This window comes from Rhinatrema bivittatum, chromosome 1 (assembly GCF_901001135.1).
Source record: "Rhinatrema bivittatum chromosome 1, aRhiBiv1.1, whole genome shotgun sequence".
NCBI classification, from domain to species: Eukaryota; Metazoa; Chordata; class Amphibia; order Gymnophiona; family Rhinatrematidae; genus Rhinatrema; species Rhinatrema bivittatum.
In genome coordinates, this window is record NC_042615.1 from 753,349,352 (window position 1) to 753,376,101 (window position 26,750).

The 26,750-nt window shown below is 44.1% G+C and overlaps 1 protein-coding gene across 3 annotated transcripts in view; it reads left to right on the top strand.

Annotated features, from left to right (window-relative positions):
• Positions 1-2,625: 2,625 nt before the first annotated feature.
• RANBP3L (RAN binding protein 3 like) overlaps positions 2,626-26,750 on the top strand; it is a 98,744-nt gene continuing 74,619 nt past the window's right edge. For 2 of the 3 annotated variants that reach the window (XM_029578745.1, XM_029578754.1), the window contains exon 1: positions 2,626-3,217. In XM_029578745.1, the coding sequence (XP_029434605.1) occupies positions 3,022-3,217 (196 nt within the window). In that variant the 5' untranslated portion in view covers positions 2,626-3,021. Of the gene's footprint in view, positions 3,218-4,397; positions 4,453-26,750 lie in introns of those variants that run through there. The other variant, XM_029578762.1, reaches the window with a different exon arrangement.

Below are 26,750 nucleotides of genomic sequence, written 5' to 3' on the forward strand. Positions count from 1 at the left end.
GCTGCCACCGAAACCGATCCACGTCCAGTATGGGAGGTCTCTGCCAGGTTGCCAGGGGTCATCCTCACATCCTGTTGCTCGGGTCACCTGACCTGCAATACAGCAGAAAACGCAGCAGCCACCGGAGAAGAAACCCAATCCGAACGATATGGATAACCCCAGCTCAAGGAGGCACCGGGTGGATAACCTCTCCCCCGAGCCGAGACAACAGAGGAAAACCATTCTCCCCCACTGCGTGGCGGTATGTACCCCATGCCTCCTTCAGGTCCTCCGTAGCCCCACCTCGCGGGGGGCCATCTCCAGGGGTGCCCTCACCTCCCAAGCCAAAACCACAAGGGACCCCTTATGCAACATTAACTCTTGTCTGTATCCCTTTGAGGGGCCCCACTCACTCGGAAAAGGGGCCGATCCCGGCCAGGATGTCCTAGACGCTCCCCCAGACTAATCCTGAGCCATTCACGATCCCTCCCCCACAAAACCCTGCTCATCTACTATCCCCAGCCAGTCAGCCCCAGTACTAGGACCCGCCTGGTCAAAAGCTCCCTCCCAAGCAGCTCCAGTCCCACTCGCTAACCCAGATGCACCCTGTCTCTGAACACACTCCTCTCCCTGGGTCCGCACACTGTGTTCCACCTGCCCCAGAACGCTGCTGGAGGGGAAAGCCTTTTCGGGTGCAGTTTTCCCCCGCTGTGCCTGGCCACCCCTGGTTTGAGCAGGTTGCGAGCCACTAGGGGTAGACGCTCCAGCCCACCTCATGGACCCCCACCCGAGCGCAGTACAGCCACTGTTACCCCGCCGCTGGATGTGCTAGGGACATTCTCCCCATCAAAAAATCTCCCAGGACCGGCCTCTATTGGAGCAGCCAGTAAACTTCTACTTTTACTTCTGCTCCTCCCGCCTCTCGCCGGCCCAGCCCCCACAGCTGCAATTGCACCAATTGGTGAGACAGACACACTCCCCCTGGGCCGAACCCTTGCACTCCCCAATGCCATCGGGCCCAGTGAGTCTGCAGGAAGATCACCAGACTCCACCCCCCCACCCCCACATTCCGAACGGACAAGCTGGGTGCTCTCCATCTGATTCATGGTCGCTGACTGCGACCTCTATGAGCTGCTCCTCCTCAGCCATGATCTGCATGCTGCTCGTCCAGGGATCCCGCGGGCAAGAGGCACGCAGCCAGTACACATGCCCTTAAATAGGGCTCCCTACTCCCGATACTCACCGCGGCGCTCTCCAATCCGATCGCGCCACGAGGGAGTATTCAAAGACTGATCCGGGGACTCGGGCTCCTCCCTCCCTCCCCCGCACCCGCCCCTTCCGGCTTCAAGCTGCCGGAACTTAAGAACATAAGAACATGCCATGCTGGGTCAGACCAAGGGTCCATCATGCCCAGCATCCTGTTTCCAATAGTGGCCAATCCAGGCCATAAAAACCTGGCCTGTTAGCCTCGGGCAGCCCGGCACTCTGGCTGAACTGCCCTTACAAAAGCTGGGGAGATGGACTCTTGACCCAGTGCTCTATGGTTATTGTTCTTCAGCCAGAAGCAGGGGGAGAGAAGGGGCTATTTTGCAAAAGGTTTGCATAAAAGCTGGTTGGGGGGGGCTACTTTCCACCTTTGCTCTGCCAGGAAGAGATATGCACTTCTTCTTTTTTAGCTCTAGCTGTCTGTTCTTAGCAGTGGCATTCTGTGGTTTGCTAAAGGAAAAAGAGAAGAGGAAGGAATGGCTGTCTGTCAATGTTTTACACTGTGTTTAACAGCAGGTAATGGAATTGCAGCATGTATAAAATCATTAAGATTATATTTTAATCTCCTGCCATATTACTGAAATAGCAACACCTGGAGTCATTTCTCACAGGTATTTTGCTTGTTTTTATGATAAATGATGAGAATGATAGTTATAATGTTTTTATGCGAAAAGTTGTTTGTTTTTTTTAGCTGTGTTACTTTGTACTTTAATACCAAGTTTTATTTATTTATTTATTTATTTATTTATTTATTTAACATTTTTCTATACCGAACTTCATGACAAGCTTCATATCAGGCCGGTTTACATCAAACTTAGGGATTAACTGAACATAACCATGTAACAGGAAGGCCGAAGCGCAGATACAAATAACAGGGAGAATGAACTTGGGGGCTAGGGTAGCCAGGAAATAAAGGACAGAAAAAACTGGAGAATGAGAACGTATGAAAATACAGTGTTTTATTGTAATCTGTTCCGGGATCTTTAATGTGCAGCCAAAAAAAAAAAATCTAAATTATAAAAATAAATAAATGAGGGTGGATTGTATTTTGGAAAGCCAATATTGTGAAGTCTGTGGGGAGTTTCCCTTTCAAAATTGGTTTGCAGGCCCGCAGGTAGAAAATATCCATGGGACTGTAAGCAATGTGGAGATTCACTCCTCCTCCCCTCTACTCTTTCGTGGGATTATGTGGGGAATCTTGTAGTTTCCCTGTCAGATTTGGGAAATATTCTCCTCTTATATTTTTAAACTGATCACTGTGCCCTATCAGGGCAGAAAACGTAAGTGAGCAGGGCGGCTCCTCCTAGTCCTTGCTTTCTCGGGTACATTTTCTGTCTAAATAGCTGCTGTCTTGCCCTCCTTCTGCCTGCCCCTTATGGTAATTTGCCGAGTTTTGCATAGCTCCCTCCCTCTGAGTTGAGGCACTTTTCAGCGCCGCTTCCTCCCGCTGACAGCCCCCGTTGCTGCTTCTCAGTTCGGTTGCACGCCTTTGCTTTTTAGATCTGAGTTTACTATGACTGCAGAAAACATTCCGTTTTAGGGGTAGTGGACTAGCAAAAAAGAATGCAACATAGGAACCGGCTATAGTTTGGGATTTTTGAATTTATCTGGGACGCAAAGCCTCGGTGCCCTTTGTAACTGCAGGAAGTAGGAACTTCGGATATTTTCAGTTTAACTGGTCAATCACATACTAATTAACACTAAGCCTTGAAAGCTGCACCCCCACGCCTAAGCAGACCAAAGGCATTGGTCATTTCGGTCTGGGGAGAAAAAACTATGAGAAACGACCAAGTTCTTCCTGCTGAAGCGAACGCTTTGTATCCGGGGCTAGGGCTGTTCTGCGGGGCTGCCCCAGTCAGCCCCCTGCATCCGCTGAAGGAGCGGCTTTACCCTGCGGAAAGTCGGGAATGCCCTGCTGAGGCCCCCTGCAGGCGCCGGAGCTGCGGCGGCACGGGCGAAGACTGCGAGAAAGGTGAGCGGGCGGGCGCCGACCCCCAGAGCACAGCTGCCTGGCGGGAGTAAAGCGGTCGGGCAACATTGCTTTTGTAGAATCGCGTTACTGCACTTTTCGCTTTTGTCCCCTGCGTCGATCTCTCTTTATACTACTCAAGAATTAATTGGACTAATTGTATTTATTACTATAACTGCAGTATGGTTTCTGGCAGCATATTTGCATTAGAAATACATTTTCATATTTGATATATTGCAAAAATTTGTCTTTTTTTATTTTTTAATATTAGCAAGGGCAGCTATGCACAAGAACACACGCTGTTCCAAAGGCTCCCCGTCTTGGCAGGGTGCTTGGCTTAGAGGCACAGCAGATCCACTTAAATGTCATTAACATGACACTTAGCTCCCAAAATACTTACACACCACTTGCTACTGTAGTTTGAAAGAAAGCCAGTCCTTTTTCTCTTTTGTTTTCTCTGCTTCCATAAGTAGCATTTATGCAGCTATTTATTTTACAAATATTTTACACAAATATTTGATCTTTTGGACTTCTGTATCATGCCTAAAAGACTAGTAAACGTTTGGTATATAATAGTCATTTTAATTGATTAAACACACATATATTGGTAGTATTTATTTATTTATAGCTTCATATCAGTCTGAGACACTAACAGCAAAACTTATTGCCAATACTTTTTTCCAGGAGTAATGGCATGGACATATAGGTCCCTAAAATGCAGCCACTTGGCAGAGAGCTGTTTGCTATCTTTTGACAGTGTATGGTGAGAACTACAGATGCCATTGCACTTTTGGGATAGTTGTCTTAAGTAGGTAAGAGCTTCAGACTTATGGCTGTGCTGCATGTTTCAATGAAGTTGATCCACATATTCAGTAGCTCATTAGGTTTGGTTGCTCTTTTAATGCAGCAGTGAAGCTCTGAGAAACATCAATATGCAGATTTCAGATACGCTTAAACAATAATCTAGATGCCAATAATTTCTAAACATTTTTTTATTTAAATGACATGAATCTCTCTTGTTTTCTTTGGTGCATAAAACTCCTCACTCCAGACGGCATGCCTTGGGGACTTGCATGTAGCCTCACTGGCCAGGAGATCTGAACAGAGAGGTCTCTTAAAGAGACTTATGCTCAGTGTTGCTACTTTGGCCAGCAGGATTCACCGCAGTAGCAATAGCCGCCTTCCATCTCGTCCCGGGATGGAGAACATTCTGTCTGAACCACAGAGCTCACCCTATGGTAATATTTTTAATTCAGGCAGTCCTTAACTTAAGGTGTGTAGAGTAACAATGATTTGAAGTTAGTGTTTTTAAACTGGCAATCATTATTCAACTTTTCAATGTTTCAACTTACAGGGCATGATTGACTCCTTGGGTCTGTGAGGCCCAGCAATGTCAGTAGCCGGAGCGTTGGCACACTCCTCTTCAGACATACACAAATTTTAATACTTTAAAGATGTCTATGCTTTTTATTTTGTTATATTACTAAATTCCAAGTTATTTTGGTGAAAATAGGGTATTTGACCTCTGTGCTGGAATAAGTCATTCATTTGTAAAATTGTTCTTATGGGACAATCAATTTTGAGTTGCCTTTTGACCTTAAAGACATGGTTCTTCAGCATGTCTTAAGTTCAAGGATTTTATGATCCTTTCGAGAGGACTTTTAAATGGTAGATAGTAGTGGATTTTATTTCCTTGCTATCAATTCTGAAGGAAGGAAGTAGTGGAATTCCCGAGGCATGCCCTTTCTTTACAGGAAATATTTGTAATTCCAGAGCGAAAATATTCCCTCTGATAGCAAAGACAGCATTTTTAAAGCAAGACGAGACCCTTCATAGTTCCTCAAATACCCATCTTGGGCATTAGGAACAGGAAGAAAGCCAGAGGGCTGAAACAGGACAGAACACACACCTCCGCTAGGTATTTTGGGTAGCAGGACAGCCATTTTGTTACCTAGTCATGTGGTCAGCTAGCATGAGGAATTCTGGGATCTGGAATGGCACTTGTGTGCAAGGAGAGCCATTCAGAAAACTGGCTTGGGCCCTATATTCTGGGATAGAACATGTTTCAAATGTTGATGTGGGTCACAAAACAACTGGGGAGGGGATGTTTTTCTTGAGTTCAGAGCAGGTACCCAAAATCTGTTACCACAATTAAATGTAATACACTTGTATCAAGTTGACTAACAGTTAAATGTACTTGTTCTTATAATATGCCAGTTTCTCCAAATTGATGGCTTATGGCAGTATTCTTCACTGTAAGGTCAACAAGCCATTGAAGTGCAGCTCCCTGATTCTCTTCTCCGCCCCCCTTCTCGCCTGCAGAAGAGCAGTTCTGTTTTCTTCTGGCATTGCATAGCTGTCGCTGAGTCCTCTATTAAGCAGTTCTCTCGATGAGACCAGCATGGGAGTTCGGGCACCAGGTGGCTGAGATTAGCCAAGAAAAACAGATTAACGGTTCTGGAGGTGGCCCAGTCAGCAAGCCTCTGGAGCAGATGGGGGGGGGAGGAGCTTAACAAATTGGAGGGAAAAGTTGGCTTGGAAGGGATAGGCCTGGGGACAGGATAGTGGTGGCTGACTGATGGGAGAGGCAGGTGGGGATTAAGTCCGATTGGGTGGAGCTGAGAGAGAGACAGCATTGGGGAAGATGAGATTGAGGGAGAGTGTGTGGGTTGACATGGGCTTGGTGAGAGACAGGCTAAGGGAGAAGACGGCATGTTAGTTACACCAGTTGCCCTCTGTGTGCCTGAACAGCTGGGCCAGCCACATCATTGGAGGGGGCCAAAATGGCCCTGCATTTAAAGCGTGATGATCACTGGGTTATGGCATATGGGATTGTTCTGATGAGCCTTTCCAGTCAAAACCACAAAGGCTAGTCTGCCTGTCTGTGCCAGCTGAGCTTGGATGTTAATAGTTTATCTTCATAAATGGGAGATATTAAGCCTTAACTTTTAATTCTGCAAAATTCCTGAGCCACATATATGAACCTAATATCAGGAGATATCTTTCCCCTTTTCATGTTGTATGAAAGACATTCAGGTTGCTTCAGGACAAATCATCTCTGTCCCATGAAGATTTACTGTGATGCATAATTGTTTGCCTACCTCCAAAACTGAGGTCCTAGTTTGGACACTGGCTATTTGATTCCTGACAGAGGCATATTGAATTATGCAATGAAAGCTCTTTGCAAGTTGAAGCAGTGGATTGTGCAATGTTCTCAAAAATAACCTGCAAATAAAAACATACAGCTAGAACTGTACTGGCATAAGTGCCATGTTAGGCTTTTTTAAAATTTTGTTTCAGAATGCCTTTTCTGTCCTCCGTAACTGGAGTAAAATGTCAAATGAGCTGCTCATTTCATGCAGAGCTTAATCTACGTCAGACTCAGCTGTGTGCTGAAATCATAAAGTATTACAATCCCCCAAATCACAAACCTCCCCCGCCATTCCTCCTCCCCAGTAGGGGAACTGGACCAAATCTGAAGAGGGTGCAGAGTCTGGGCAATTCGCAAGCTTTGGAAACGCTCAGAGGTTTCTGATACACTACGCTCTTTTTTAATGCAGGTTTTCTCCCAGTATGCACTTATCAGATAAAATAAATGGAAGTTGGTTCTTTGGGATCAGGGCTTCAGGAAAACTTCATTTGGAAGTATTTTATTTTCAGAAAATTCCTCCAAAAATTAGAGGAGGGGGGTGGGAGATATTTGACTTAAACAATGGCTTTCTTCCTTATAAATGTGTTCTTATTTTTGATTTCCAAAATCAAAAATGTAGTGTGAGATTAATTTAATTAAAGGGGCAAAGCATAAGCTATGTGATCCCTATGCTGTGTCTTGATTTCCGACCTGTTCAGGACAGGTGTGCTGTGGCCTTCCCATATGCTGTACTTGCCATTCCCAAGAGAGGATCTGGTATAACATCAGTAGAGGAAAAGCAGTAGAAAATGTGTTCTTTCTGCCAAGAATACCCATCCTTTCGTACGTCTCCTTAAGCCTCGGCTAGTACCACTCCCTCCTCTGAGGTGTTCTGGTGTCCCATCTCTTGAGATCGCAATGGATACAAAATGCCACCGTCTGAATGCTTACAACAATAAGTCTGCCCACTGCAGACTTTACTGGCTCCCCATACCATTTAAGATTTTATGGGAAATTGCTTTACTTATTTTTAAAAATTCTCCAGGTAGTTTATCTTGCATGCCTTGTTCCCTCCCTTACTACTTATTTCTCACCCCTGACTTTGTTGGTAAAAGAGCCTTAATGATCAAAGATTTATCTAGTAGAGATTAAGGCTACTAAACGTTGAGCATTTTATGCAGGTTAAGTGGAAGCTTATTCCGAGAAATGGGCCGGCACAAGGAATGCTGGAACCAGGGCCAGCTTTCGGCCTAGGTAGCACCGGCACATGCCTAGGGGGCCAAATTGTGAAGGCACCCCCAAAAACTGGGACTCCTTCCCGCCCCCCCCCCCCCCCCCGCTGCTCCCTGATTCCAGGAGCAAAAATCTCCTGCCCCAGTCCTCTGCCTATGGGCGCTATAATCTTAAATCTGGCCCTGGCTAGAACCCAAAGGTGACGTTAAAAGCAGGCAAGGGGAGGGAGGCTGTGTTAGAGAAACATGTTTTTATATGCTGTGCGGTTTCTATTTTGTGATTCTCTTTCAATATATTTCAAACCCAGCTGTAAACTGCATAAAATGTTTATCTAGAAAAGACTCTGGAAACATCTTCCCCCCCATATAATTATATAGTTCAAAATAATAGAGGCTTTTGAAGCTGTTTTAAAAATGATAGAAAAATAATTTAAAACAGTATTTGCATATAATAACAGCAATAATCTCTGGAACTTTATTGTAAGCATTTAAAGTTTAAGTACATTTAAACAATACAATTTGTGCCCGTGGAAAGAATGAAACACCTTAGGGCGGGGGTAGCCAACTCTGGTTCTCGAGAGTCACAAATAGACCAGATTTTCAGGATATCTACAATAAATATGCATGAGAGAGATGCAGGCAGAGAATACGAATCTACCTCCTGCATATTCATTGTGGATGTCCTGGAACCTACGTAGTCTGTTTGTGGCTGTCAAGGGCTGGAGATGGCCATTCTTGCTTTGAGGTGAACTTCCAAAGGATCTATCCGTGTAACTTAGAAACTTACACAAGTAGATCTGGTTATTTGTAAATATGCTCCCTCTTGGCAAGTAAAATGTATGCTAATATGTCATAACATGCACATTTGCATAAAAAGAGGTACTCCAGCTGGCGGGTTTAGGTTCAGGAGAAAGTCTGCATGTACGATTTTTTAACTTTCAGATGCAGATGAGCAGTTTCCGCTGCATAAGTCATCTTCAGAAATAGCAGGTGAAAAGCAGGCAGGCACTTTTGTCCCCCCTGTAAGCTTAAGCACATTTTCACAGGGAATACTGTGTATACTGTCGGGAGACAGATAGATTCCTGAAAAATGACCCATATGGACATTCTCCATGTGATACCTTACTACGTTTGGTCCAGGGCAGATCTGCTAACTGCCTTGCCTATCTACAAATATTTGCATCGTTTTGCTCAGTATACTGTACAATTCAGGATTGAAGCTCAGGAAGTTTTACTTAGGGGTCTGTTGGTCCTATGTCATTTTCCCCACAGACAAGTTGGAAAATGCCTGCTAGAAGCATGGCTCAAAGGCGCGTTTCCTGGTCTCCCATCATCCCTCCCCTCTTAACCCTTCATTCCCCGCCAGCTCTTGACTATAAAACATGCTTTCAGGGGAGGAGCAGCTGCGGCGGGGGCCTAGACCCCGCAGCTGCTCCTCTTGCTCCCCACTTTTAAACCTCCTTGCAGTGCTGGCACAGCCGCGGTGGCGTCGCGGGATTACCGCTGCTCCTCCAGGATCCAGGGTGGCCTTACGTGCAGTTGCATGGCCACTTGCACAAAGCCTATAAATGGGAAAAACTCTTTAGTACATAAGGACTTTCGTCAATGTTTTTTCCTTTCTCTATGATGACATTTTTTGACAGGAAGGTTTCAACATTTATATATATTATATCATCACACTTAACTTAAAGCAATGATGAACCACTACTGAAGCTTTGGTGCCATTTTGGAAAAAGACATTGACTGTGCCCAGAGTTAGGGGTGTTCCAGGCCTCCACTGCCCTGCCATTCATTCTTTTTAAGATAAGGGGTCTGGTAGGAGCGCTAGACCACCAGGCCATATTTGTTTTTGGAAGGGGTTTTCCGGGGAGATGGGTGGCTAGGGGTTTAATGTAAAGGGAAAGGTTTTGGGCCATCGCTGCACAATTTTAAATTCTTTGTACTTTATTGTGGAACTGCGGCTGGGTGGGGTCTGCCAAGACCCCCTGGTAGAGACTTTGCCCCTTTGCGGGGGGTGGGGGGTTGAATTTTGGGCCTCGAGCCCTTTAAAGTGAGGATGACCCTGGCCGAGGTAGACTACCATCGTGCATATAGGCCCTATTTCACAGCGCGATGTTTTATTGTAAATCATACATGCAGACTTTCTCCTGAACCTAAACCTGCCAGCTGGAGTACCTCTTTTTTTTTTGTTTCTCCAGATTTAAAAAAAAAAAAAGAAAAACTCACATGGCAAGTCTGCCACAATATTTTGTCAGGGAGGGGCAAGATATCGCAGGAACCCCCTTATAGACAGCTTTTTTTTTCTTTTTTTTTTATCGCAGAACTCTGGAGGTATATGCAGTAGCGAGACAAACATAGCTGCTGCTCTAGAAAAATGACTGTTTATGTCGGATTAGATGTCCAGCCCTAATGCTCTCCTTCCAGCCTTTTCAGCCCAAAGTCAATGAATCCCTGGAGTTAGCCCAGGAGTTCCAGAGTTGGGTTCAGATGCAGAGATGGGAGTCCCTACCTGGAACGACTGTGGGTTCTCCAGTTTTCCCTTCTGGATTCAGGGATGGTTGCCCCTGAACCTTTTGTGCAAGAAGAACCTGATGTAGTGACTTGGAGCTCGTTGGGAAAGTGGCCTTTGAGGTTAAGCAGGCTTTTTCCCCTAAATTAATTCTTATGAAAAAATCGGGTGCTGGCTTGAAGAGACAGGCCACCACACAATCCTCTGATTATGGAGATGTTTGTGATGGGTAAATATTGAATCTAAGCACAACGACTGAGATCATTGAGGAGGAAAAAAAACTTTTTTTTTTTTAATTCAAGATAATGTGGGAATTCATAGGAAGTTCAAAAATATGGAAAATTTAAGACCAATTAACTTTCCAGTGACGAAGAATATTTTGCCTATAGCACTCTTTAAGGATCACTTGTCTGAATGCATACAGATAACACAGGGACGTTTTCTGCCAATGCCGAAGGCTTATTTTATGCCGATAAGTGCCACAACAAATAGAGGATAAAGAGGATTCGATGTTTAATTTCTGGTTGGAACTCAAAATTCCAGATTTTGAAGGGACAGCTTTCTGGCCGCTGGTTACGTTTTCTCATAGTCTGACCAAATTTAAGGATGTTGGGGGGGGGGGGGTTGTTTTTTGTTAAAGAAGCTGGGCTCTTTTTACTCTTTTGGATATAAAATTTGGCTCTACCCTGCATGTTTCCCAGATTACACAGCTGAGGAGGAAGAACATTTTTGGCAATGAAATATGATGTGGTTTTCATGTGGGCTAAATTTTCATTGATCTGCCCCCCTCTGGGAACATCTTACGTTTCCTAGGGACCCTGCCCAATTGAGTGCATAGTTGCAACAGGAAAGGATGGGTATTTAGTTACACAGAAATAGGAGCAGAGGTAGGCAATTAATCTTTTATGTCTATTTCCTGGATTTGAATTTGGATTGGTTCTTATTTCAGTTGTGGAATTTGGATTGTAGCCTTGTTCTTTCCCTTATATCTGAGGATCCCCTTTTTTTTTTTGTAACATTCTTTTTGTTTTAAAAATTCTGTCTTGATGTATTTTTTAAATCAAATAGTAACAAAGTAAATTAAAACAGATAAAAAGAAACGTAAAAACAAAAAAAAAAAACCAGTCATCCAGAAAGCAGTGCCTAATGGAAGTGGAGTGACTAGGAATTAATGATTGCTGTCTTTCTTAACTTTTCATGCTCTAATACCAACATTATCTATCTGGAGGAATCCTGCTGCAGAGCAGTAGCACTATTACAGTACCAGTTCTTTTGGCCTTATCTAGGTCTCCATATTTCTTTCTTTCTTTCTTAACCACATTTTACACTCTTCTGCTAAGTGCACTTTTCATGCTTATCTTCATGATTTCCATGTGTCAGCATGAGGCCTTGCATGGATGCCTTAGATTTGTAAAGATGGGAATACAATAGTTTAATAGGAAGAGCTAGCTAGATAGGCTACCAAAATAGTGCTGGGTCCACCAAATGTATATACCCAAGAGGAGAACAGATGGACGGGGGAAGGCGGGTGTTTATGATAGAGACATTCAGGTACTTCAAAGGTGTAACTTGGGTTTGCTTCCTGTGCACTTTTGAGCATAAAAAATACTCTATAGCATGAGCTCACACTATGGAGCTCCAGAGAAACAGACTGTGGAACAACATCAGAACATATTTCTTCATAGAAGAGTCATGAATGCATAGAACAGTTTCCCAGTGCACGTAGTGAAGAAAAAGCACTGCGCAGTAGAGCTGCGCAGTGCTCTACTGCGCAGTGCTCTACTGTGCAGTAGAGCACATGCACAGCTCTACTGCGCATGTGTGGGCGAGCACGTCGGTCTTAGGCAAGGTAAGGAAAAAAAAACATGGCGGCGGTAGCGGCAGTAGCGGCGGCGGTGGCAGCGGGCGGCAGCAGCGGGCGGTAGTGGCGGGCGGCGGCAGCGGCCAGTAGCGAGGGAGGGACGGACTGAGTGAGAGGGAGGGAGTGGGAGGGATGGAGAGAGGGAGTGGGAGGGAGTGACTTAGTGAGAGGGAGGGACTGAGGGAGGGAGGGAGGGATTGAGTGAGGGGGAGGGACTGGGAGGGAGGGAGTGAGAGGGAGGGACTGAGTGAGAGGGAGGGGTGAGTGAGTGAGTGTGTGGGAGGGAGGTAGGTAGGGGGTGGGGAAGAGTGAGGGGAGAGGGAGAATGAGGGAGATGTGAGAGACAGGGATGTGAGTAAGTGGAAGGGGGAGAGGGAGAATGAGGGAGAGGTGAGAGACAGGGATGTGAGTAAGTGGAAGGGTAAGAAGTTGTGGAGCAGAGAAAAAGGGAGTGGAGGAGGGCTGAGGGGGAGGGGATGGGATTGAGAGAGGTGGGAGTGACTGAGGGAAGGGGAGGGAGGTGAGAGTGAGGGGAAGAAGGCAGTGGGAGACAGAGGGTGAGTAAGACTGAGTGGAGGAAAGGGGAGGAGTAAACGAGGGGAAGGGGGAGAGAGGGAGAAAAAGTGTAGAAGGGTGCTGTGTTAGAAAATGGACTGAAAACAAAATGTAATGTAGCCCGTTTTAACGGGCTTAACGGCTTGTTTAAAATAATGAGCAAACTAGTCCCGCATATAACATCAAAGAGACAAGGACTAATCAAATACTTTTATGGAATAGACTATCAGACTCATAGAAATGACATAGAAATGATAGCAGAAGAAGACCAAACGGCCCATCCAGTTTGGCCAGCAAGCTTTCCACTTTATTTTTTTTTCCCTCATGCTTACCTGTTACTCTTGGCCCCCCCATCAGCAACCCCCTGGTTCCACTTTCCCTCCACCCCCGCCATCGATGTAGAGAGCAGCGCTGGAGCTGCATCCAAGCGAAACATCCAGCTCAATTGGTCAGGGGTAGCAACTGCTGCAATAAGCAACTTACTCCCACGCTTGTTTACCCAGCCTGTGCCATTCAGTCCTTGTTAGTTGTCTGAATATAATTCCTCTTTTCTTTATTCCCCCTGCCATTGAAGCAGTGTGTTGCGCTGGGTATGCATTCCCAGTGAAGTATAAGGCTTAATTGATTCAGGATAGTAACCGCCATAACAAGCAAGCTACTCCCATAATTATTTATTTGCCCAGACTATGTAATTCATTCCTTGTTGGTTGTTGCCTGAATATAAATCCTCTTTTTCTCCCCCCCCCCCCCCTCCCCTGCCGTTGAAGCAGAGAGCTATGCTGGATATGCATTGAAGTGAAGTATCAGACTTATTTGGTTTGGGGTAGTAACCGTCGCAACAAGTAAGCTACTCCCTGGTTTTTTTGTGAATGCAAATCCTTTTTTTCCACATTTCCTAGTTCAGGAAGACTCCAGCATGCTCTCTCAACTGTAATCTACAGGCTCTTGCTCGCCACGGGCTACAACTAGTATCATATGAATGAGGACCTTATTCACCTACTACTACTACTTAACATTTCTGTAGCGCTAAACGACATAAGCAGCATTGTACAAACACACAAAAAGACAATTCCTGCTTAATAGAGCTTACAATCTAATAAGCCAAACAGACAGGACAAGAGACTTGGTTAAAAGAAAAGAAAATTAGGCAAAACTAAAAGCAGACAATCAGTCATAAGATTTAAGTGGTTTCAAAAAGGTGGGTCTTTAGATGGGATTTAAACATTGCAAGAGAGGGAGCATGACGCACTAGTTCAGGAAGACTATTCCAAGCACATGGCGCAGCCAGGAGGAAAGCACAGAGTCTGGAATTGGCAGTAGTAGAGAAGGGCACGGATAAGAGTGACTTAACTGACCAGCGGAGTGCTTGAGGAGGGGTGTAGAGAGAGATAAGAGAGGAGAGGTAGTGAGGTGCTGCAGAGTGGAGGCATTGGTAGGTGAGAAAGAGGAGCTTGAACTGTATACGGGGGTAGATAGGGTGCTAATGCAGTGACTTCAGAAGAGGGCACATGGCGAAAGATAAGTCGTGCAGCTGAATTTAGGAGAGGGATGGCTTGCCGGGAGACCTGTAAAAAGCAGGTTGCAATGGTCTAAGCGGGAGGAGATGAGAGAGTGGATAAGTGTTCTGGTAGGTGTTGAGAAAGGAAAGAACGGATCTTGGCAATGTTAGAAAGAAAGAAATGACATGCTTTAGCAGTGTTTTGGATATGCATAGAGAAGGAGAGACAGAGGCACCATCTAGAATGTGGTATAATCACAGACTTATCCTGTGTTATCAACATTTCTAGTATCAAAAAACATTTGAAGTTGCAAAACCCCTACAAACCTCTCAAAAGATTTTCATACTTAACAGATTAAAGTGGACAGTGGAAACAAAGGAAAGCCCTTTATTGAGAACACTGATGTAATGGGCAGACAATACCTTGTGAGACAAATTAACTAACTACTGCTGTTCCTTCCGTAATTGACGTCTTGTATTTGATGGTGTCCAGCGTCTCTGGAATCAGGCCCCCCCACCCCCCCCTAGGCCCTCTATTCCTAATATTTGTTTGGAATCTGTCCTTCCGGTTGCTGCGAGTATTTTAAAAAATGCTGATGTTCCAGAGATTCTGAATCAGAAGGAATTTTATCTTCTGGATAGATTAACTCATCTCCAACAGCATTCCAAACATCAAGAGTAGAGGGCTGGGGGAACGGCTGCCCTTTAAGGAACTTGGGGCTGTTCAGTTTGGAGAAGAGACGACCGAGGGGGGGGGATATGGTAGAGGTCTACAAAATCATGAAAGGACTTGAAAAGAATGTAAATCAGTTATTTACTCTCTACAAATTGAAGAAAATTCTATTTCACTCAGTGCATAGTTAAGCTCTGGAATTCATTGACAGAGGATGTGGTTACAGCAGTTAGTGTAACTGTGTTTAAAAAAAGGTTTGAATAAGTTCCTAGAGGAAAAATCCATAAATTGCTATTGCTTAATTAATAAGCAATTGTAGCTTGAGATTTATTTAATGTTTGGGTACTTGCCAGGTATTTGTGACTTGGATTGGCCACTTTTGGAAACAGGATCCTGGCTTGATGGACTCTTGGTCTGACCCAGTATGGTAGTTTTTATGTTCTTAGGATCTGTACATAATTAAGCATGGATTTTAAAAGGCCTGCATGCGTAAAACTTGGCATGTCTACGTACGTGCGCATCTTTTAAAGTCTACGCCTTAGCTAACAGCCAACCCGTACTTTTAACAATCTCACCCATCAGGAGAAAATGGCTTTAACAGATTTGCAAAATGATCCAGATATAGTAGTAAAGGCAGCAAATAAAGGTGGAGTAGGAGTAATACAGTTATCGGATCACAGATTTTATAAAGTCTTATCAGATGATCCAACTCCAGTTTTGGAATCTCTGATTAATGGTTTGTTAAAGTTGGGCTTGGAGCAGGAATGGATCACCCAAAAGTAATCTCATTTTTTGACAGAGTGTCCTACCATACCGGTTTTCTATCATCTTTCCAAGATACACAAGTCATTAAGTCATCCTTCTGGACAGCCGATCATCTCAATGAGAGGCTCATTACTGGAGCCTCTATTTATTTTTGTGAACACTTTTTTTTAAGACTTTTAGTCCCTCGTTTGCCATCTTCCATCAGAGATTCTGGGGACATTATGAAGACTTTGCAAGAGTTATAAAAGACCATTTTTTAATGTTTCATTGGTGATTATTGATATCGTGTCCCTCTATACTAATATACCACAAGATGCTGCGTTGGGTATGATTACTGATTGATTTATTATTTGTCTTCAGACAAAGTTTGCCTGCGCACCGCAATTGAATTCATCATTCAGTTGGCCACTTTGGCCCTAAAAGAAAATTACTTTTTGTTTGTTTGCCAATTCTGCAAACAGGTTGGTGGTACGTCTGTGGTGGCAACGATGGCGTCTAGTCTTGCCAGTTTATATGTAGGAGCCTTTGAAGTGTCCATTTCTACAGTTTATCCATTGCTGGCGAAGATTAATTTGATATTTTAGTTCTGTGGTCAGGAGGTTGTAATTTATTTGAACATTTTATGTTATGGTTGAACAGTTTGACCTGAACCTGTAATTTACTTTTTGTTATGGGGATTCAGTGGTGCCTTTTTTGGATATCACTATTTCAGAGCAACTTGATACTTTCTTTTTTTTTTTTTTCTATTTTTCAAAAACCAAAAGATCGCAATACACTTTTGGGGTATACTAATTGTCATCCACAAGGCTTGAAGGACAGTATTCCTTCTGGTCAATTTTTGCATCTCACACTGTTATGCTCAACCGTGCAGGAATATAAAAGTAAGGTCAATGCACTGTCAACTAAGTTTGTTGAGAGGGGTTATCCTCCATATTATGTGAAGAGGGCTATGAAAAGAGCATGCTGGAACGACACATTATTGAATATTCAGTGCCAAAAACCTTTGCAGAAACTGAGTGTTCTACCTTTTTCTCCATCTATATATCGAGTGGCGAGGAATATTTATAAACATTGGCGTGTTCTACAATTGCACCTGGCATTTCAAGAGAGATCACTGATAGCATATCAAAGGGGATGGAATTTAAAAGATCAGGTTAGGAGGTCGCACTTTATGCAGACTAATGTAAAACTGGTTTCAAGTGAAAAGGATCATTCCCCATGTGGTTCTTGCTCAGTGTGTGAGCAGTCTCATATAATGATGACTTACCTTTGGAGAAACTATGGAGTTTTAAACTAAAAGTACAAACTACATTTGCTTTAAGTAAGGTGGTTTGTGTTGTATAGTGTCCGCATCAGTTGTTGTATATAGGCAAGACTATGCGAACACTTAAAACATGGATAATAGAGCATCGCAGTCTGGACAGGGACAACCAACACGACAGCAGTTTCGGACAGTCAGTCCTCTGGAATCATTTTTAGTCATGAAACCCATCTCTTCCTACTTCAAGCCCTTTGTTTGGGTTCAGGCTGACTCCCTCTGTAACCAACAGCACCAGTTTTGTTGTGCCAGTTGGCACCTGGTTGGGTGCAAGTTGGTCATGCTTGTTGTTCGGGAGCAGCCTGTAGCTAGGGATTCACCCACATGTGAGGACTACCTTCCTGCTTGTTCTAGGAGAAAGCAGAGTTGCTTACCTGTAACAGATGTTCTCCTAGGACAGCAGGATGTTAGTCCTCACAAAACCCGCCCGCTATCCTGCGGAGTTGGGTTTCTCCTGTGTTTTATTTTATTTTTTCATAACTCTGTTATGAGACTGAAGAGGGACCCCGCGTGGTTAGTGACATGCTCAGAGTGCCTAGTCAAAGTTCCAGAAACTTTGACAAGTTTTCCGTGCCGGGCGTCATCTGTCATGCACATGAGAGGACTAACATCCTGCTGTCCTAGGAGAACACCTGTTACAGGTAAGCAACTCTGCTTTCTATATTTTACACCCTCCCCTCCACCCTTTTATGTTCTGCTGCCCCCCCCCCCCCCCCAAATGCAGTGTTAGGCACATTGTATCTTTTATCTGCTAAGCACTTGATCATTCCTCAGGCTTACTTAGATTGCTTTTCATTCTGTCTTCTCCTTTGGAGAAGCCCACCCTGTTCCAGATCTTGGTGTCATAAGCAAAAAAGCAGACTTTTCCCTCTAACCCCTCCACAATACCACTCACAAAGACACTGAACAGAACGGGCTCCAGGACAGATCCCTAGGGCACTCCACTAATCATTCTTCTTTCCTCCAAGTGAATTCTGTTTACACTACTCTCCATTCCCTATCATTCAGCCAGTTTCTAATCCGGTCCAACATCCCAAGTCACTCAGTCTATTTTTGAATTTCCTATGGGGGCAGTATCAAAGGCTCTGCTGACATCTACCTTTTTATTTCAATTTTTATTATAAAGTTTTGTGTTTTTTTTTAATTTGTAAACTCTCCCAAAACATACTGTGGAAATTCCCAGAGGTGACTAAAATATACACTGCAGCTGAAGCCATCATTCACGGAGCTCCAGCTTGCCCCAGCTGAGTCCTATACTGTAACTGGTTTGCAGTGAAACAAGGCAGCATCAGGTGTCGTACATAGGGTTGCCAACTGCCTGGTTTTGGACTACACAGCCAGGTTTTCAGCTGCACAGCGTCCGGACAGGACACTGAAAATCCAGTTTTTGCAAGAGGCTCCTCTTTCCCACAGCTTCCTGGTTGTAAGGAAAGACACACCTTCTTGCCTCCTTTCCTGTGTTGTGATTGGATGGGATGGGGAAAGGAGGCGGGGCATAGCACAGCTCTCAGTTCCCAGAGCTCCACAGATCTTTGCAGCAATGCCCTCTGGGTCGTCGTCGTCCCCCCTTTCCCTCACTGAGTGCTGGGCCAAGACCTGAGAGAGGGGGCTACAGTGAGCCAGGAGGGGAAGGTGGAGAAAGAGACAGTCACACTGTGGGGAAAGGGAAGCTACAGAGGGGACACAGAGTATAGGGGAGGGAAAAGAAGATAGACACATGGGAAGCAAGGGAGGAAAGAGACAGGGAATATTGAAGAAGGAAAGTCACAGGGAAGGGGAGAGGCACAATGGGAGCATGAGGGAAGGCAGGAGACATAGATGGGGGAAGGGAAGAAAGAGACCAAGGAGATTAAAGAGGGGAAGGCACTGGGGAGAAGAGGGAGAGAGACAAGCATAGGGAGGGAGGGGATTAGAGACAGGAGAACAGCACAAGAGAGGAGGAGGAGGAGGGCATATTGAGAAACAAGTGGCACAAGGGAGACGGAGATGAAAGGCTGGGAAGGTTTTAAGGAAAGGGAGAGCAAACCACCTTGTGTCTGAGATAGGAGGCTGTGGAGCAGATTTTAAAATGTACGCCCGATTTTATAACATGCACGCGCGCATGTCATAAAATCAGGGGTCGGTGCACACACTAGTGCACCTTGCGCGCGCCGAGGCCTCGGGGAGACCAGCTGGCTTTCCCTGTTCGGAGCGGCCTCGGTGGGAACTTTCCTGCCCCACCCGAAAAAAAAAAAAAAAAACCCTCATACCTTTATTTCACAAGTTATGCCTGCCGGCCCTGCGGCCTTGCAGAGGCCTCTGACCACGCCCCCGCCCATTTTTCAAGCTCCGGTACTTACACATGTGCTGCCGGGCCTTTTGAAAATAGGCACGGCGCACGTAACCCCCTATGCGCATAAATCCTCTTGGATTTACGCGCATAGGGCTTTTAAAATCTGCTCCTGTGTGTTTGGGAGTGTGTCTGTGTATAAAATAGGAGGCTATGGTTTTATGGAAAAGTATGGAGGTGGGTGTGTATTAGAAAGGCTTTAGTTGTGATAGAGAGCAAAACTGCATGAGAGAGGCTGATGTGTTTGAGGATAGCTGAAATAACATTTTATAAAACAAAGTATATTGGGGGGAGGGGGTGCTTGAAAGCCATGTAATGAGTGGATTGACAACTGACAATAGTCTGTAACCTTCCCCCCCCCCTCCCAAAGCATGAAGTTTAGTGGGGCGTCCAGTTATGGTCCATGGAAAAGTTGGCCACCCTAGTTGTACATTGCAGCAATTCACCAATAATTCTCTGAGTCTGCAAAGCAAAAAAAGTATTTTATATGAAAACAACTTGGAAATTATATGTGGGCAAGGACATTTATGCTTGCTTTATATCTGTCACAAGTTGCTTTCTCTTGGTTATTAGGAATTGACCACCTTTTCAATACACCAAAATCCAGTTTCATTGAATGAAACAGCTTTGAAACCTCAGAAAGGAGGAATCCCCTAGTTATGCATTTAAAGATCCTGAAATGTGCAACGACTGCAATTAATACAATTAGAATCCTTTGATGGAAATCATCTACGGTTGCTATTAAACAGTAGGTGAAGCAAAAATCATCTACGGTTGCCAGGATTGCAGAAACTACACATCTGATTGTGAAGTTGCCAGCAATCTGTTGCATGTAGCTCCATAGAGATTACGTATAGTCCTATTCCTGTATGTTCCTTGTATATTTGGACAAGAGTTGCTTATAATTAAAAAAAAAAAAAAAAAACACCCTTAGATCTCTAACTTAAAACCTTCCGAAGCACACAAGGCTTGCGCCCAACGCTCCTGTGCTAGCCACAAACCCTGGCAGGGTGCACCTCTGAGCCTGTGCATTGTAAGGGTGGGGGGAAGAGTGTGCGACTGGAGCCTGGCACCCCCTGTCTTTGTGACTGGAAGAATACCTTCTTTTTAATGCATGTGCGCATCCTACCACATTCCTGGGACCGGTGCAATGCAGTGTGCATGCATGTACCCCTGGCACCGGAGCTGTGCGGTTGAACCGCTGAGGTCCGCACGGGCCACATGGATTTGGCGGCCCCTCCTTCCCGGGCTGCTGGGAGCCGGTGCAACCCAGTTTTGATCTGGCTGCTCGGGGTGGGAGGAGACTAGCTCCTCTGGCTTTGTGCAGTCAGATTCCGACGGAGGAAGTCGGATTGTGCCTCTCTGCTGCTGGGCCAGCCCAGTGCCGGAGTCTGTGTCTCCGCATAGCCTTTTCAGTGCCCAGGTGGCTTCGCTAGCAAGTTTTACGTCCTCATTCTTCATTTTCCTTAAGTCTCCTGCGTGTTTTTTTCCAACTTTTAGCATTTGCTTTTTTTTTTTGTTTGTTTGGTTTTTTTTTTTATCTGAGGCCCTAGAAAAATCGACGCCTTTCCAGCTTGGCTTGTGCCAATTCTCCACCATAACTCTGAAAATCCTTTTGAGGGCATGCAGTAGTATTGGCCAGGACAGGAGTACCACTTTGGGAATTTTGTGACATAGGAAAATATGCCATATACATAAATATAGATATTGATAGATATGCCAGGAATGAGGCAGGCATGGCTCCCAACTTTTAAGGTTTAATATTACTGCTCTTTAGGTTGACTAGGGACAGGGAATCTTTTTTCACCCAGCCAGGTGAAATTGTTTTTATTCTGAACTGACTATGAGTAGGTGAACTAGGATATCTGCAAATGAATTCTTGCCACATTTTATTAAACAAAACAAAGATGCCAGTTGAAAAAATAAACATATTTTGTTCAATTCCATTTTGTGATAGCAGCATTGCCCTAGTTGTGGGCTTTATCCAGAAATTGTGGGGTTCCCTGCCCATCTTTATTAGATTCCAGCACTTCTGATTCAGGGCATCCAAGTTTTTTGGGACTGGACAATCATCTGGAGGTCAAACGTATTGACATGAACATAATCACTTCAATATAATCAGTGGTGAAAGTGATCTGGACCATGTTTTCCCTAACAACATATTTATACTGTCCATTAGCACCGGTGTAACTGCAGTGAAATTAATGGGTGCATGGTACAATTAAGATCAAATTAAATTTCAGAGTACGAAGTTTCAATAAAGCCCTCACGTTATGTCTCCATACTACCCAATGTTAACTCGATGCTGAGTTTCTGTGTATTTGTAAACGGAAATCGCATCTCTTACTCCTCTCTAATATAAAGATTTCTGGTTTATGGCAAACGGCCTGTTCATCTGATCTGGCTTTGTTGTAATGTTTCTAGCGCTACTGTCGCTCCGTTTTAAAGTGGAGAAGCTAGTGTGTGGCGGTACTCCAGACACCTCATTCCCGTTGCTGTTTGCTATGAAACTGGCTGTACTTAATGCCTTTATGTTCTTTGAGGAGTTTGTTACAAAACTAATGGCTGGTTGAGAGCAGAGACTCCCAGATCTTTTCATTCATGCTCTCGTTAGCATTCTGCAGGGGTGGCCAAATCCAATCCTCCAGCCACAAACTGTCTTCGGGTTTTCAGGGTAATCCACAATGAATATGAATGAGAGAGATTTACGTACAGTGGAGGCAGTGCGTGCAAATCTGTCTCATGTCTATTCATTGGAGATATCCTGGAAACCAGAACCGTTTATGGCTCTGGTTGGACTGGAGCTGGCCACTGCTGACACACTACATGAAAAATGGAAGGAAACAACTTCTCACCTTATAGCAGTCTTTTTTTGCTGTTCTCCAGTGGTCTAGAAATTGAATCTGGTCTCTAGGTTTAGGATGGCTTCACACCCTGCCTATTGACACCAGGTTGCCCTGGAGTAGGCCTTTCCAGCTCATGTGAAGCTGGCTTGCACTGTTCATCTGCTTTGATGCAAAGAAATAAAGGTCCATAAAACACTGATCTGATGAAAGAGCGCATAGCTCTGGAAAGAGAGAAATGTATTTGTTAATCCAGTAAACACCTTCGACTTGTTTGACCGGTATTTAAGTGTGAAAAGCAATTAATTTTCTTTGAATGCTGTTTTGCTGCCAACCGTAGCAAAAACAGCTAATATTTCTTGGGAAGCAGAAGACTGTCAACTCATCTGGGGCGTGCAGTAATGCACACCTAAGTTATACACTGTCTCATCTGTTGCAGCGAGGGAATATCGCTGGCCGAGCTGCAAGGTACATGTCCTTTTTGTGTGCAGCACACTGATTAGAGAACTATTTGCCGCCGTTCTGTGAATCTGAGCATTTCTCACACCCCAGATTCATGAAGCCACACTTAGCAGCACATGAGAATAATCAGGTGCAATTCTAAAGGCTTAGCCGTGTTTGCACAAACATGCTGTGGTCTAATAACTTGTGTTTTGCTGCAAAGAATTTGGTGGGCTTCATCCGCTCAGTGTGTCTGTGTGTGTGTCTGTGTGTGTGTGTGTGTGTGTGTGGCTTGAGAAAGAGGCAGTCCAAATCCGTAAAGTTTCCTACTTTAAATTGCCGTTAGCTTTCTGAAGGTATCGTTTATGCCCAAATGCTGTGCTGGTTTTCTTTTAACTCCTCCTGCTTGCTGGAATGCACCCTTTTCCAGTGCAGGCATGGATTTCATCTACTTTCTAGCCAAATTATACATAGGGCTAAAATTTAAAAGCTATTGTTTGTCTCATTATTAACAAAGTAATTCATGCCCAAGCTGCCAAAAGGGTATGAGATATTTCCAGTATGTGCTAGATTCTTCAACCCTGACCAGGCTAAGTAGTCCCTGTATCTTCGCCATGGGCAATTTGGGTTTTTGTTACTGCCAGTTGTAAAAATGAGCCCACAGATTCAGCTGTTTTACATTTTTATTAGGCAATACCAGGTGTATGTTATCTGATTCCATGTGTGTGTGTGGTACCCAAGAATTTGGGTGACATGGTTCCATATCTATGTTTGCATTTTGTATTGAATTTTGAGTACTGATAAATCTTATGTTTTTTTAATATTCTTTTCTCTATGCCAGGTAATATGAACATTTTGCCCATTCTTTACATTGGAGATAATTTAAAGTAGTGCAGACTGGGGAGAAGAAGAAGACCCATATGGTAGTGGGGGCGGGGGGAAGGGGGTGGTAGTGTGGAAGGAACGGTGAAATTGCTAGGCCGAGCTTGACAGGATAGAGGGACACAGACAGCATATTTGCATCCTGCGGGAATAAAACCGCAGCAGCATCTGCATAAAGGAAGAAGCCATGCGACGGAAGGTAGGAGGGATGGTTGGGTCACTTCACAGAATGAAAAAGAAGGAACAGATAAGAAACGAGAGGGAAGTAGAAAAACCACTTGGAAAAGTGAGGTGTGCAAACGTTTGTAGTCTTAACAGAATCATTGACATAGAAGCCACTGTAGTGGAAGATGCCAGTGTAATTGTGGTTGCTGGTTGATGGCTCAGTGATGATCAGGACCGGGAGGTGGCCATACTAGGATTTTATTTATTTTACTATCCTTTCTTTTCTGGAAAAAAAAAAAGGAACAAACTATAGAATGTGACAGCAAATAAGGACCATTTGAGGAGGGCAACTTTCAGCCCAGCCATTTTATCTGAGTAAACGCCTTCTTGGAGGGGAATTTTCAAATAGCCCATATAGGGCTAAAGTCTGCAAGTGCTTTGAAAATCTGCAGGTGTCTGTAGTACGAACGCTAACTTATGGGAGCAGGTGTAACGTTGTGCATGTGGGGTTTACCTGCTTGCTTTTGAAAATTGAAAGTGTGAGGCAGGGAAAAGATTGGCGCACAGCTCTACCCCCCTCTCTCCCCCCCCACCCCCCCCCCCCCCCCCCCCACCGCATGCCTCTTGCGAGGGTGTCTAAAAACTTTGTTTTGAGTTATGCCTGCACTTTTTTATATGCACCATCCCCTGGTTGATTTTCAAAGGGCGATTTCTGCGCATTGGCCAGGTTTTATACATGTAAATCCTTTTGAAAATCAAGCCATTAAAGAATATCTTCTCTGCCCCGCCGCCTCCTAACCTTTTGATGCGACGTTCGACATCTGTTGTCACAGATGTAGGAATGTGACTTTGTTAAACAAAGCAGGCAGGAAGAAAGTGATCTCTAGGGAACAGTTACATATGTCCCGTTCTGTTAGTTTGTAGCGACAAGAGCAGAAATGCAGAAAAAGGGAGTAATGAAAGAAGTGTTGGCAAAATATCATTCCTTCTGCTTAATAATGGGGGGAGGGAGTATAACATGGTTACGATCCTTGTATGTCTACCATTGGCAGAAAGTCTAAAATAATTCAGCTTTTAATTAAGTTGGAAGAATGCATGATTATTTTTTTCTCCTTAGGATATCACATTTTGGTATCTTTATTTGCACAAATCAGCCTGTGATTGAGTTTAATGTGTAGCTGGATTAAAAAAAAAAAAGGTTTAGGCAAGTTCCTGGAAGAAAAGTCCATAAACCATTATTAAGGTGGATTTGGGGAAATCTACTGCTTATCCCTGGGATGATAAGCAGCTTGGAAATCTATCCACCTTTTGGGATCCTGCCAAGTAATTTTGACCTGGATTGGCCACTGTTGGCCACTGGGCTTGATGGTCCTTTGGTATGATAATTTTTATGCTCCTGAGAACATCATCATTGTTGGAATGATCTTACATTCTCTTGATATAAAGATTAGTTTCGGCAACAAAAAAAATAAATAAAAAGATACTGATTAGGAGGGTCAGTAAAAGGAATAAAGGGAAAAACTCTGGCAATCTGCAGATGGTCCAGAAAGTGCCGATCTATACCTTTTCTAATAGGTAGTCCATGATACAATCAGTAACTTGAATGCAAGAGCTTTCTTAAAGGAATAAGAGGGTTTCACTTATACTAGCATTTATCATTGTCAAAAACTGCACCTTTCTGCTGCATAACCTTGATGTGGTTTCTGAAAGATTTCCCAATGATATATATGGCTTCTTTACAATGTCAAATGAAAACAAATGGTTTGTCCTGATCCTGAGTGTAAGCAAAAACTGGATGAGGGCTGCTTAGGTAAGTCATGAGGAGGAATGGAACTGAAGTGTTAGGACACATAAAGAATGATGTAATGGTTTTATCTAAATGATGCCCAACAAGCATGCTGGGTTATATGCATCCACAGGAAAGCTCAAAGATAGAAAAGGATGTAGGATTTGAAATCTCCTTGGTTCTTGCCTGCTGCACTAGGCCAGACCTCCGCCTGTCTCTGGTCCCCCAAATTTGTGTCGGGTTCTACCGGCATGTGCGCTAGTAAATTCTTGTGACTGAGCAAGTCATTTCATCCACCATTGTCCCAGGTACAAATGTAGGACCCTGCTTAGTAAGCATGTTCCCCATAGACACACAGAGAGAAGGCCGTTAGCAAATAGGCCCTTAGATTGTAAGCCCTCTTGGGCAAGGAACTGATGTTAATTTTAGTTTGAGCTCAGATTTGGAAAGGCAAGTAATTACATCTAAAATCCACATCCAAATTGTGTGCTCTCCGTGAACAGGAAGATAGACAAATCCAAGGCAGTGGGTCTGATTGCCCAGCGAGAATCCTAGAAGATAAATGATTGCATGTGGCAGAATTGTGCCTACTAATCACAGTGATTATTATTTATGTAATTAATTGCCCATAAATACTACCAAGATGTCAAACTTCTGGTTGTTTCCAAACTAACGACATGTTTTTCGCTTATTTTGTAAGTTCTCTATAAAAAACACAGTTGCCCTCTTATGAGAAGCAGGCTTGTAATCAGAATATGATTATAATAATAATAATACTTATTTTTATAACTCTACCGGATTGTGTAGCACTGAACAAGGGTGTTAAGTGTTCAGGTATGATCAATCCCTGCTGTACTCAAAATCATACTATATTTACTTTCAGGATTATGACTTATGTTTCATTATAACTAAGGTGCATTGCAAAAGGAAAAAAATGACATATCTTGTTGTCCATATCTTGGACAACAGCAGTACAAGCTTCCTCTCTCTCTATATCCCTTCCTGTGTACCTCAACCCTACTCTGAGGGAACCACCTCAATATCATGTCCGTGCAATCTTTGGCCTGCCTGCTGAAATTGCCAACAGTGGTGCCAAACTGTGATGGTGGGCAGAATAATGTGGCTATTTCTCCACTTGGAAATGGACTAAGACAGCCCAACTAATTTTGCATAGATTTTCCAAAACCCTTTTGGTTGGGAATAACTATTGGTCATATCTGAACAATGTGCTGGAGGTGAAAGACTAGAATAGGACTGGTCAAACCATTAGGCAGACTAGGTCCCCTAGTGTGGCATGTTTTGTGGGGAGGCAATGAACAGCAGCAGTTACAGCACTCTTACACTGGCCCAGCGCTGGAATCCTGTACCAATCCCTTAGATCAGGGGGTTGCCAAATGTAGCCCCAAGAGCCATAAACAGGTCTGTTTTATCAGGATATCCACAATGAATATGCATCGGAGAGATTTGCATGCACTGCCTCCATTGTTCGCAAATGATTCTTTTGCATATTCTGAAAACCAGATCTGTTTGTGGCTCTTGAGGAATGGTG